Source organism: Uloborus diversus, chromosome 1 (assembly GCF_026930045.1).
Source record: "Uloborus diversus isolate 005 chromosome 1, Udiv.v.3.1, whole genome shotgun sequence".
Classification (NCBI taxonomy): Eukaryota; Metazoa; Arthropoda; class Arachnida; order Araneae; family Uloboridae; genus Uloborus; species Uloborus diversus.
Genome location: NC_072731.1, coordinates 266119451 through 266133810, shown reverse-complemented (window position 1 = coordinate 266133810; position 14360 = coordinate 266119451). Strand labels below are relative to the sequence as shown.

At 33.8% G+C, this 14360-nt stretch overlaps 1 protein-coding gene across 1 annotated transcript in view; it reads left to right on the top strand.

Annotated features, from left to right (window-relative positions):
- The window catches only part of LOC129227458 (rab GTPase-activating protein 1-like), a 93207-nt gene extending 81170 nt beyond the window's left edge, over positions 1-12037 (top strand). The window contains exon 24 of the mRNA XM_054862023.1: positions 11632-12037. Coding sequence (XP_054717998.1) covers positions 11632-11769 — 138 coding nt within the window. The 3' untranslated portion in view covers positions 11770-12037. The remainder of the gene's footprint in view (positions 1-11631) is intronic.
- The last annotated feature ends 2323 nt before the right edge of the window (positions 12038-14360 follow it).

Genomic DNA, 14360 nt, shown 5'->3' with positions numbered 1-14360 from the left:
TAACTTTGTAACCCATTAAAAATTTAACCAAATGTACACACAATATTTTGACTCAGAACTATTTAATACATTTAATACTACGGCAAAAGTGCACTTAAGTAATAGGGGCCAAAGATTACCCCCCCCCCCCCCCCCGTTCTCGCTTTAAAGCTTTCAGGTATTTTTTGATGAACTCACAATCACCCCTGTACAAGGAGAAGAGAGAGGGTGACAAAAAGTGACATCATATAGTTATTGTAACCATATGTTTATAAAAAAAATGTGACATGTGACAAGAGGAGGAGTTAGGTGAAGTGTGACATCATTTAATGACAGCCCATTAGTACTCCTTCAAAACCTCATTTTACTCCTCCAAAACTCCTTCATTTTATTTCTGAAATTGAGTACGAACCCTGAATTATTAAAAACAGTGGTGATTGTGGTCCGGTATTTTACCGAATTTCCGGTATTTTCGGACGTATTTTCATGTCTGAAAATACCGGAATTATGTATGTTCTTTTTTCGTTATGCTTTTATCTCCCTACCTCCGTAATTTATTTTAAATTATATAATACTCATCAAATATACCTGCAAGAGCCTTAAGATGGACAACTATCCCTTAAGATGGACAAATGTCAAGATAATTTGTATAACACCAGCTCAAAAGTAACTTTGTAACCCATTAAAAATTTAACCAAATGTACACACAATATTTTGACTCAGAACTATTTAATACATTTAATACTACGGCAAAAGTGCACTTAAGTAATAGGGGCCAAAGATTACCCCCCCCCCCCCCGTTCTCGCTTTAAAGCTTTCAGGTATTTTTTGATGAACTCACAATCACCCCTGTACAAGGAGAAGAGAGAGGGTGACAAAAAGTGACATCATATAGTTATTGTAACCATATGTTTATAAAAAAAATGTGACATGTGACAAGAGGAGGAGTTAGGTGAAGTGTGACATCATTTAATGACAGCCCATTAGTACTCCTTCAAAACCTCATTTTACTCCTCCAAAACTCCTTCATTTTATTTCTGAAATTGAGTACGAACCCTGAATTATTAAAAACAGTGGTGATTGTGGTCCGGTATTTTACCGAATTTCCGGTATTTTCGGACGTATTTTCATGTCTGAAAATACCGGAATTATGTATGTTCTTTTTTCGTTATGCTTTTATCTCCCTACCTCCGTAATTTATTTTAAATTATATAATACTCATCAAATATACCTGCAAGAGCCTTAAGATGGACAACTATCCCTTAAGATGGACAAATGTCAAGATAATTTGTATAACACCAGCTCAAAAGTAACTTTGTAACCCATTAAAAATTTAACCAAATGTACACACAATATTTTGACTCAGAACTATTTAATACATTTAATACTACGGCAAAAGTGCACTTAAGTAATAGGGGCCAAAGATTACCCCCCCCCCCCCGTTCTCGCTTTAAAGCTTTCAGGTATTTTTTGATGAACTCACAATCACCCCTGTACAAGGAGAAGAGAGAGGGTGACAAAAAGTGACATCATATAGTTATTGTAACCATATGTTTATAAAAAAAAATGTGACATGTGACAAGAGGAGGAGTTAGGTGAAGTGTGACATCATTTAATGACAGCCCATTAGTACTCCTTCAAAACCTCATTTTACTCCTCCAAAACTCCTTCATTTTATTTCTGAAATTGAGTACGAACCCTGAATTATTAAAAACAGTGGTGATTGTGGTCCGGTATTTTACCGAATTTCCGGTATTTTCGGACGTATTTTCATGTCTGAAAATACCGGAATTATGTATGTTCTTTTTTCGTTATGCTTTTATCTCCCTACCTCCGTAATTTATTTTAAATTATATAATACTCATCAAATATACCTGCAAGAGCCTTAAGATGGACAACTATCCCTTAAGATGGACAAATGTCAAGATAATTTGTATAACACCAGCTCAAAAGTAACTTTGTAACCCATTAAAAATTTAACCAAATGTACACACAATATTTTGACTCAGAACTATTTAATACATTTAATACTACGGCAAAAGTGCACTTAAGTAATAGGGGCCAAAGATTACCCCCCCCCCCCCCGTTCTCGCTTTAAAGCTTTCAGGTATTTTTTGATGAACTCACAATCACCCCTGTACAAGGAGAAGAGAGAGGGTGACAAAAAGTGACATCATATAGTTATTGTAACCATATGTTTATAAAAAAAATGTGACATGTGACAAGAGGAGGAGTTAGGTGAAGTGTGACATCATTTAATGACAGCCCATTAGTACTCCTTCAAAACCTCATTTTACTCCTCCAAAACTCCTTCATTTTATTTCTGAAATTGAGTACGAACCCTGAATTATTAAAAACAGTGGTGATTGTGGTCCGGTATTTTACCGAATTTCCGGTATTTTCGGACGTATTTTCATGTCTGAAAATACCGGAATTATGTATGTTCTTTTTTCGTTATGCTTTTATCTCCCTACCTCCGTAATTTATTTTAAATTATATAATACTCATCAAATATACCTGCAAGAGCCTTAAGATGGACAACTATCCCTTAAGATGGACAAATGTCAAGATAATTTGTATAACACCAGCTCAAAAGTAACTTTGTAACCCATTAAAAATTTAACCAAATGTACACACAATATTTTGACTCAGAACTATTTAATACATTTAATACTACGGCAAAAGTGCACTTAAGTAATAGGGGCCAAAGATTACCCCCCCCCCCCCCGTTCTCGCTTTAAAGCTTTCAGGTATTTTTTGATGAACTCACAATCACCCCTGTACAAGGAGAAGAGAGAGGGTGACAAAAAGTGACATCATATAGTTATTGTAACCATATGTTTATAAAAAAAATGTGACATGTGACAAGAGGAGGAGTTAGGTGAAGTGTGACATCATTTAATGACAGCCCATTAGTACTCCTTCAAAACCTCATTTTACTCCTCCAAAACTCCTTCATTTTATTTCTGAAATTGAGTACGAACCCTGAATTATTAAAAACAGTGGTGATTGTGGTCCGGTATTTTACCGAATTTCCGGTATTTTCGGACGTATTTTCATGTCTGAAAATACCGGAATTATGTATGTTCTTTTTTCGTTATGCTTTTATCTCCCTACCTCCGTAATTTATTTTAAATTATATAATACTCATCAAATATACCTGCAAGAGCCTTAAGATGGACAACTATCCCTTAAGATGGACAAATGTCAAGATAATTTGTATAACACCAGCTCAAAAGTAACTTTGTAACCCATTAAAAATTTAACCAAATGTACACACAATATTTTGACTCAGAACTATTTAATACATTTAATACTACGGCAAAAGTGCACTTAAGTAATAGGGGCCAAAGATTACCCCCCCCCCCCCCCCCGTTCTCGCTTTAAAGCTTTCAGGTATTTTTTGATGAACTCACAATCACCCCTGTACAAGGAGAAGAGAGAGGGTGACAAAAAGTGACATCATATAGTTATTGTAACCATATGTTTATAAAAAAAAATGTGACATGTGACAAGAGGAGGAGTTAGGTGAAGTGTGACATCATTTAATGACAGCCCATTAGTACTCCTTCAAAACCTCATTTTACTCCTCCAAAACTCCTTCATTTTATTTCTGAAATTGAGTACGAACCCTGAATTATTAAAAACAGTGGTGATTGTGGTCCGGTATTTTACCGAATTTCCGGTATTTTCGGACGTATTTTCATGTCTGAAAATACCGGAATTATGTATGTTCTTTTTTCGTTATGCTTTTATCTCCCTACCTCCGTAATTTATTTTAAATTATATAATACTCATCAAATATACCTGCAAGAGCCTTAAGATGGACAACTATCCCTTAAGATGGACAAATGTCAAGATAATTTGTATAACACCAGCTCAAAAGTAACTTTGTAACCCATTAAAAATTTAACCAAATGTACACACAATATTTTGACTCAGAACTATTTAATACATTTAATACTACGGCAAAAGTGCACTTAAGTAATAGGGGCCAAAGATTACCCCCCCCCCCCCCGTTCTCGCTTTAAAGCTTTCAGGTATTTTTTGATGAACTCACAATCACCCCTGTACAAGGAGAAGAGAGAGGGTGACAAAAAGTGACATCATATAGTTATTGTAACCATATGTTTATAAAAAAAATGTGACATGTGACAAGAGGAGGAGTTAGGTGAAGTGTGACATCATTTAATGACAGCCCATTAGTACTCCTTCAAAACCTCATTTTACTCCTCCAAAACTCCTTCATTTTATTTCTGAAATTGAGTACGAACCCTGAATTATTAAAAACAGTGGTGATTGTGGTCCGGTATTTTACCGAATTTCCGGTATTTTCGGACGTATTTTCATGTCTGAAAATACCGGAATTATGTATGTTCTTTTTTCGTTATGCTTTTATCTCCCTACCTCCGTAATTTATTTTAAATTATATAATACTCATCAAATATACCTGCAAGAGCCTTAAGATGGACAACTATCCCTTAAGATGGACAAATGTCAAGATAATTTGTATAACACCAGCTCAAAAGTAACTTTGTAACCCATTAAAAATTTAACCAAATGTACACACAATATTTTGACTCAGAACTATTTAATACATTTAATACTACGGCAAAAGTGCACTTAAGTAATAGGGGCCAAAGATTACCCCCCCCCCCCCGTTCTCGCTTTAAAGCTTTCAGGTATTTTTTGATGAACTCACAATCATCCCTGTGACAAGGAGAAGAGAGAGGGTGACAAAAAGTGACATCATACAGTTATTGTAACCATATGTTTATAAAAAAAATGTGACATGTGACAAGAGGAGGAGTTAGGTGAAGTGTGACATCATTTAATGGCAGCCCATTAGTACTCCTTCAAAACCTCATTTGACTCCTCCAAAACTCCTTCATTTTGTTTCTGAAATTGAGTACGAACCCTGAATTATTAAAGACAGGGGTGATTGTGGTCCGGTATTTTACCGAATTTCCGGTATTTTCGGACGTATTTTCATGTCTGAAAATACCGGAATTATGTATGTTCTTTTTTCGTTATGCTTTTATCTCCCTACCTCCGTAATTTATTTTAAATTATATAATACTCATCAAATATACCTGCAAGAGCCTTAAGATGGACAACTATCCCTTAAGATGGACAAATGTCAAGATAATTTGTATAACACCAGCTCAAAAGTAACTTTGTAACCCATTAAAAATTTAACCAAATGTACACACAATATTTTGACTCAGAACTATTTAATACATTTAATACTACGGCAAAAGTGCACTTAAGTAATAGGGGCCAAAGATTACCCCCCCCCCCCCGTTCTCGCTTTAAAGCTTTCAGGTATTTTTTGATGAACTCACAATCATCCCTGTGACAAGGAGAAGAGAGAGGGTGACAAAAAGTGACATCATACAGTTATTGTAACCATATGTTTATAAAAAAAATGTGACATGTGACAAGAGGAGGAGTTAGGTGAAGTGTGACATCATTTAATGACAGCCCATTAGTACTCCTTCAAAACCTCATTTTACTCCTCCAAAACTCCTTCATTTTATTTCTGAAATTGAGTACGAACCCTGAATTATTAAAGACAGGGGTGATTGTGGTCCGGTATTTTACCGAATTTCCGGTATTTTCGGACGTATTTTCATGTCTGAAAATACCGGAATTATGTATGTTCTTTTTTCGTTATGCTTTTATCTCCCTACCTCCGTAATTTATTTTAAATTATATAATACTCATCAAATATACCTGCAAGAGCCTTAAGATGGACAACTATCCCTTAAGATGGACAAATGTCAAGATAATTTGTATAACACCAGCTCAAAAGTAACTTTGTAACCCATTAAAAATTTAACCAAATGTACACACAATATTTTGACTCAGAACTATTTAATACATTTAATACTACGGCAAAAGTGCACTTAAGTAATAGGGGCCAAAGATTACCCCCCCCCCCCCCGTTCTCGCTTTAAAGCTTTCAGGTATTTTTTGATGAACTCACAATCACCCCTGTGACAAGGAGAAGAGAGAGGGTGACAAAAAGTGACATCATATAGTTATTGTAACCATATGTTTATAAAAAAAATGTGACATGTGACAAGAGGAGGAGTTAGGTGAAGTGTGACATCATTTAATGACAGCCCATTAGTACTCCTTCAAAACCTCATTTTACTCCTCCAAAACTCCTTCATTTTATTTCTGAAATTGAGTACGAACCCTGAATTATTAAAAACAGTGGTGATTGTGGTCCGGTATTTTACCGAATTTCCGGTATTTTCGGACGTATTTTCATGTCTGAAAATACCGGAATTATGTATGTTCTTTTTTCGTTATGCTTTTATCTCCCTACCTCCGTAATTTATTTTAAATTATATAATACTCATCAAATATACCTGCAAGAGCCTTAAGATGGACAACTATCCCTTAAGATGGACAAATGTCAAGATAATTTGTATAACACCAGCTCAAAAGTAACTTTGTAACCCATTAAAAATTTAACCAAATGTACACACAATATTTTGACTCAGAACTATTTAATACATTTAATACTACGGCAAAAGTGCACTTAAGTAATAGGGGCCAAAGATTACCCCCCCCCCCCCCGTTCTCGCTTTAAAGCTTTCAGGTATTTTTTGATGAACTCACAATCACCCCTGTGACAAGGAGAAGAGAGAGGGTGACAAAAAGTGACATCATATAGTTATTGTAACCATATGTTTATAAAAAAAATGTGACATGTGACAAGAGGAGGAGTTAGGTGAAGTGTGACATCATTTAATGACAGCCCATTAGTACTCCTTCAAAACCTCATTTTACTCCTCCAAAACTCCTTCATTTTATTTCTGAAATTGAGTACGAACCCTGAATTATTAAAAACAGTGGTGATTGTGGTCCGGTATTTTACCGAATTTCCGGTATTTTCGGACGTATTTTCATGTCTGAAAATACCGGAATTATGTATGTTCTTTTTTCGTTATGCTTTTATCTCCCTACCTCCGTAATTTATTTTAAATTATATAATACTCATCAAATATACCTGCAAGAGCCTTAAGATGGACAACTATCCCTTAAGATGGACAAATGTCAAGATAATTTGTATAACACCAGCTCAAAAGTAACTTTGTAACCCATTAAAAATTTAACCAAATGTACACACAATATTTTGACTCAGAACTATTTAATACATTTAATACTACGGCAAAAGTGCACTTAAGTAATAGGGGCCAAAGATTACCCCCCCCCCCCCCCGTTCTCGCTTTAAAGCTTTCAGGTATTTTTTGATGAACTCACAATCATCCCTGTGACAAGGAGAAGAGAGAGGGTGACAAAAAGTGACATCATACAGTTATTGTAACCATATGTTTATAAAAAAAATGTGACATGTGACAAGAGGAGGAGTTAGGTGAAGTGTGACATCATTTAATGGCAGCCCATTAGTACTCCTTCAAAACCTCATTTTACTCCTCCAAAACTCCTTCATTTTGTTTCTGAAATTGAGTACGAACCCTGAATTATTAAAGACAGGGGTGATTGTGGTCCGGTATTTTACCGAATTTCCGGTATTTTCGGACGTATTTTCATGTCTGAAAATACCGGAATTATGTATGTTCTTTTTTCGTTATGCTTTTATCTCCCTACCTCCGTAATTTATTTTAAATTATATAATACTCATCAAATATACCTGCAAGAGCCTTACGATGGACAACTATCCCTTAAGATGGACAAATGTCAAGATAATTTGTATAACACCAGCTCAAAAGTAACTTTGTAACCCATTAAAAATTTAACCAAATGTACACACAATATTTTGACTCAGAACTATTTAATACATTTAATACTACGGCAAAAGTGCACTTAAGTAATAGGGGCCAAAGATTACCCCCCCCCCCCCCCCGTTCTCGCTTTAAAGCTTTCAGGTATTTTTTGATGAACTCACAATCACCCCTGTGACAAGGAGAAGAGAGAGGGTGACAAAAAGTGACATCATATAGTTATTGTAACCATATGTTTATAAAAAAAATGTGACATGTGACAAGAGGAGGAGTTAGGTGAAGTGTGACATCATTTAATGACAGCCCATTAGTACTCCTTCAAAACCTCATTTTACTCCTCCAAAACTCCTTCATTTTATTTCTGAAATTGAGTACGAACCCTGAATTATTAAAAACAGTGGTGATTGTGGTCCGGTATTTTACCGAATTTCCGGTATTTTCGGACGTATTTTCATGTCTGAAAATACCGGAATTATGTATGTTCTTTTTTCGTTATGCTTTTATCTCCCTACCTCCGTAATTTATTTTAAATTATATAATACTCATCAAATATACCTGCAAGAGCCTTAAGATGGACAACTATCCCTTAAGATGGACAAATGTCAAGATAATTTGTATAACACCAGCTCAAAAGTAACTTTGTAATCCATTAAAAATTTAATCAAATGTGCACGCAATATTTTGACTCAGAACTATTTAAAACTATGGCAAAGGTGCACTTAAGTAATAGGGGCCAAAGATTCCCCCCCCCCCCCCCCCCGTTCTCGCTTTGAAACTTTCAGGTATTTTTTGATGAACTCACAATCACCCCTGTAAAAAGTACATGAACATCGTTTAGTATAGCGATAAAATGCGAAAAGAACACAGAATCAACTCCTTCAAAGTTTCTGTAATAAAGTTCGTTGAAAGCTGTGATCTATTCAACGTTAACACTAAAAGCCCGCACTTTAATACGGTCAGGGCGTCTGCGCATATGGAAAGTCATGGATTTCGAACATGATCGAAATTGGTCATGGAAAGTCATGGATTTCAGTGTAAAATGTCCAAAAGTCATGGAAACTGACTGTTGGTCATCATGACCAACAGTCAGTTTTTTTTTTAAATAATTTTCTTGAAGGGGAAATTTTATCTATTTGATCCTTATTGCCTTGTAGGCGTTGCTATAAACTGAAACTATTTCATCTAAATTGAAGGTTCCTGCTGACTTCTCATTAATTAATTTTTTTTTTTTTTAAATAAATCAGAAACCTATTTTAACTTAAATTTTCCATGTGCAAAAAAAGTATTGAATATCTCTCTTTAAATCCTATTCATCATCTTTTTTTTTTAGGGAAGTTGTAAAAACTGCCTCCCCCACTCCAGTTTGTATTTCAAAACTTAATGACATTGGTGGCCACTGAGTTTTTGGAGTCGAGTGCCACTGGCCACTTTCAAAATTTCAGAGTCTTGACCTTGACCTTTACTATGAAGTTGCTTTACTTCCAAGTATAAGAAATAATTGTTTTTTTTTAAATCTTCAATATGTTCTTATGCATGTAGGATATGTATAAAAGCATATTTTTAAAAAGGATTGCAGTTTTTTAAAATCAAACAGTAATCATGTTTTTTTAAAACTTTTCAATATGTATCTATGTAATGTTGCTTTTTTAATGTAAAATAATTTTGTTTTAAACTTGGTTGTAGTTTTGTTGAAAATCTAACATGAAAATTTAGAAAAGCATTTTATAAGTGCTTAGAATTTATGGAAACTTATGGTACAGAAGGAAGGTTTAGCGCAGGCCACGATTTCATGCTCCTATTTTAGCCCTCAGTGCTCCTATTTTTTCCCTTAAGTGCTCCTATTTTTTGTATCTTGAGGTTGGCAGCTATGGTCATGGATTTTGCGCTCAGGACTATCGTATGTTTTCAATATCGTATGTTTTCCCATTCCAGAGACTGGGGATTTTTTTTTTCGTATCATAGCTTTTCTACAATGTTTAAAAAAACACACATAAACAGTAGAAATAGTAGTTTGAAGTTTCTATATTTAATTGTAAGCTTGCTTTTGTACATTACAATTGAATAATTATACCGATCGTATTCAGATTTGATACTAACTTATCTTTTGGAATAATGACTCTGGAATTGAGTATTTTGAAGTTTTTTTCTGTTTAATGTATGAATGCATTTACTAAATTTGTATTTTACAATTTCACACTGCACTTTGGGGGAGATAATGGGTTATTTTAGATTTTAAATGTTCTTAAATTCTCGTACTTATTTTTTGTCTCAATAAATTGTTGCATCATTTATTTCTCATATACATATTCAGTTGAATATTTTTTGCTGCATTTGTTTAAATTTGTTTACATAGCTGAGATAAGAAGGATATTTTCCTAAAACAAAGTTATACTGCTTTATAGTCTCTATTTATATTTAAACGCAATTTTGATGTCATTGTCAAATGAAGTAACTTGCGTAAGTCATGGAAAGTCATGGATTTGAAGAACGTGAGTCATGGAAAGCTACAGGCAGAAGTAGTGATGTGGATCGGGTAAATACCCAGTGGGTAGGTAAATTTTTTTTTGGGGGTATTTACCCAAGGCCTGGATAAATACCCAAAAACTGGGTATTTTACAAAAAAAAAATGCAAAAAGTGAAAGGGATATTTTTTTTAATCTAAATATAAAATAATTGGTAAAGCTGATACATGCATATGTATTACACAGTTTATAATATTTTTTATTGGAAGACTTGATGAAATTATGGAAGAAAGATATCGTGAACCAAAGAATCTTTCTTTTCAATGTCATAATTGGACAAGTATAAGCAATTCAATGATGAACTTCAGGATTTCAAAATCACAATCTAGGTTAGTCATATCCAAAATGAAAAAAAAAGGAAGCATGAGGGATGCTTGGAAGAATTTACTGAGAAGTTATTAAGACTATGATGTTATTTATTTATTTCTGTTTAAGTGGTAATGTGGCAAATATAGAAACAGTTTTCACATTAATAAGCAGAAAAAAAAATATATTGTTTTCTGTTGCCTTGCTCATTTGCATTTGCTCCCCAGTACTTCATGATGAAAATTTATTCAAACTGTTTTTAATACACGCAATTAGTGATGTCGGGTGGGAAGGTTAATAGTTTTTTGGGTATTCATCCGAAGGCAGGGTAAATCCCCTAGTAATTGCGCATTTTGCAAAAAATTTTTGGGTGGTATCAAAAGGTGAGGATTTTCTTTTTTAAACATAAATCGTAAAATGAGAGATTAAAATATAAAAATTTATGTATTATAATTTTTTTAATTAAAGGTTGATGAAATCTTATCACTAAAAAAAAGAAAAACTGTCAGAATTTAGAATGAACTACTATTCTAAAACTTAAATGGGATGTTTGCTTTTTTTTTGTAACAAGTTAGAGCTTTTTACTTTTTGTAGAATGACTTTTTATATCTGAAATTTGACTATCAACATTGAGTAGGCATATCCAACACATTTAATGTTAATATCATATTAGATTGCTAAGTTTTTTCACACAATAATTCTTTAAATATGTGATCAAAATACATTTTTTTGGCAAAAATTTATTGTTTTGTATATGGTTGGTTAGATATACATAGTGGAATACATACAGAAAAGTATTTTAGTGGAATATAAATTTTTGAAATAAATACCCGGGTAAATACCCATTTTGGGTATTTACCCAGGTATATACCCTGAGTATTTACCCCTAAAAATAAATACCCGGGTATTTTACATCACTAGGCAGAAGTCATGGAAAGTCAGGGAAAGTCATGGATTTCAAAACTCAAAAAGTAGCAGATACCCTGTACGGTGCTCCAAAATTTGAACATTGGGGGATGGTGCTTTCTTATAATAATAATTGTCTCTTTTAACTCATTTCATAGGACTTAACGCATCAGTTAAACACAGCTATAAATGAGTTGCAGACATCAAAGAACACTTGGCTCCAAAAAACATTCTCGAGCATCAGGGACGTGGCCAAGAAAGACAGCATTGCCGCGAAGGAAAAGGACAATAGCTAATTTAGTCTTTTTATTTTTGCTTAGGGACCAGAGCAATACTGCTAAGCTAATTGTGTTGTCTGAAATTATTTCAGTTATGTGATTGCGATCGTGATATCTGTTCAAAGTGTACAGCTTGAAGATTTTCCTTTTTTTATATTTGTATTTATGTATGTACATTATGTAAATCTTGTGTGTATCATATTTTAATTGAAGATAGTGCAATTTGTAAATTGCCCGGTAATTGTAGATTTTTGTATTATCATGAAAATAAAATGTGATTCGTGTATTTTGGAGCCTTTTTTAACATTTATGCAAGTTGGTTGAAAAGGGTTGTACACGCTGCTGCAATTAGGGAAAAAATATTTCGGGGAATGCACCCTTTTTTGAGGGGGGGGGTAAATGTCACGATATTTTGTTAGGCCAAAATAGGTCAGTTCTGTTTACTTAAGCCAATTTTAACTTTAAAGTGATTTTATTTTAAGTGCTTTGTTACCAATTTGCATTAAATTCGCTTTTTTTTAAAAAAATTATAATGGACCAAATATTTTGGGAAATGGCATTCCCCTTCAACTACAGCACTGGTTGTACATAAAAGTACCTGCCCTAAAATAACCATTTTTGGAGGAGAGAAAAAAATCGTTTTTTTTTTTCATCTATATATATATTTTTAAACAGATTTGTTTACACCGAAAAATGTTTTATTTTTATTTGTACGATGATTAGAAATGAAGTTCCATTTAAGTATACAGGAAGTGATATCGTAAGAACCAGAATTTAAACTTAAAGATCCCAAAGAATCTCTATAGGTCAGGGGAAAAAAAAGCTTTGAAAAAAAAAAACATATCAACATGTATAATTGTAGAATGTTTAAACCACTAACGTGGAAAATGTTAGCTCCAAAAATTGTCTAAACAATTAATATAGGAGAAATAATATGCTTTCTGATTTTTTCAAAGCTGTGTTTTGAAGTATAATCTAAGCCAGCGGTTCCCAACCTTTTCCCCTTTGCGAACTCCTTTCAAACTCCGAAAAAGAAATGAGTAACAAGCAAAATATAAAAAACACACACACACAGACAATAAAATTTGGGAGATTTTTTTTTTTTTAAATTTTAGTTTGATGTGCTGCTCCATAGTTTATAACGAGCAAAACATAGAATTACAAATATTACTAGGAACTAAAATGATCGCTAAAAATTGAATGCAAGACAAATTCACCAAAAAATAAACACAGTGATTGTTCTGCGTTGCTGTTAAAAGCACTCATTTCCTTCTAAGTTAATGGTTTTTTTTTTTTTTTTTGTGACAGAGTGTATTTTAACTTCTGAACACAGTTCAGTTTGCACGACTTAATCACGCCCAATGATTCTGTTTTTGAGCTGAAAATTTTAAGTTTAAGCCCCAAGCATTAGAAAAAACCTAATGAGATTCAAAAATAGCTGTTCATTACTCCTAAGTCTAAAGCGCCCTCTATCGGCAATTTTTAAACTACAAAAAAAAAAAAAAATTCTTTCAAGAAAATACTGATAAAAAGGATATTTTCAGCAAAAACTGCAAACAAATCGACCAATTTTTCCTTTTTTTTATGATCATTTGAAATTTTGGACCCTAAACTTCAATGGCGCCTATCTCCTTCAGAAGACGTATGGGACCCTTATTTTTGCCGTTATATTATTTGTCCTGTAGTATCATTCCTTAAAGTTTTGTCCAAGAGTTCAGAAACACCCTGTATAAGTAAATTTGCACTGAAAGTTAGGCATTTTATAACTCTAAAGATGCCATAGTGCACCAAACAGATTTTACTCCTTTGTTCTTACTTATTACTAATTTATATGAAATAATAATAATAATACAAGATCATCGAAGATGGAAAAACTATCTACGCCAGGGTTCAGATTGACACCGTGTTGATTTCTTATTTTATGTATTTTCTCCTGATTTGAGTTTTGTGCAATAATTATTATGAAAAGAGTGAATAAAAATTAAGCTTTTCTCTTAAGCTCTTCTCTATTTAAAATTTCTAGTCGGCAGTAAATTCTGTCAAATTGGGCTATGTATAATAGCTTAAAAAATTCAACATCAAAAGAGCCCTCTCACTGTTGCGTAAATTTCACATTCGTGCCATTATATTTCCATATTTTTGCTTTGTCTTAGAACGCTTAGGGTAAAATTTAACCGTCTTATTTACTCTTCTGGATCAATGGAGTTTGATTATCAGTGTCTGAATAGGTTTGGAATGATCCCTAAAAATGGGGTCCACGAGAAATGAGCGAACTCGGCAACGGGACCGTGGAACTAGAAAGTCCGGGAACCCCTAATTTAGGAGCTACTATGTTGAAACATGCAGATATGTCAAACTTATAACCCCCTTTCCTTGTTGCCAGGGGTGGACTGGAAAAGTCGGCTAGTCGTGGACTCCCAACTGGACCATTTCCAGCAATTTTTTAATGAGCTTAATACATTTAAATTCACAGCTGACATTTTTTAATCTGACGCGGCCTGAAAAAGGGCCAGATTAAAAAAAAAAAAAGAGGATTAAAAACTTATATTTGTACATCTCAGGGTCGGATTTGGAAGTGTGTAGGCCCCGGGGCAACGAAGGAGTGGAGG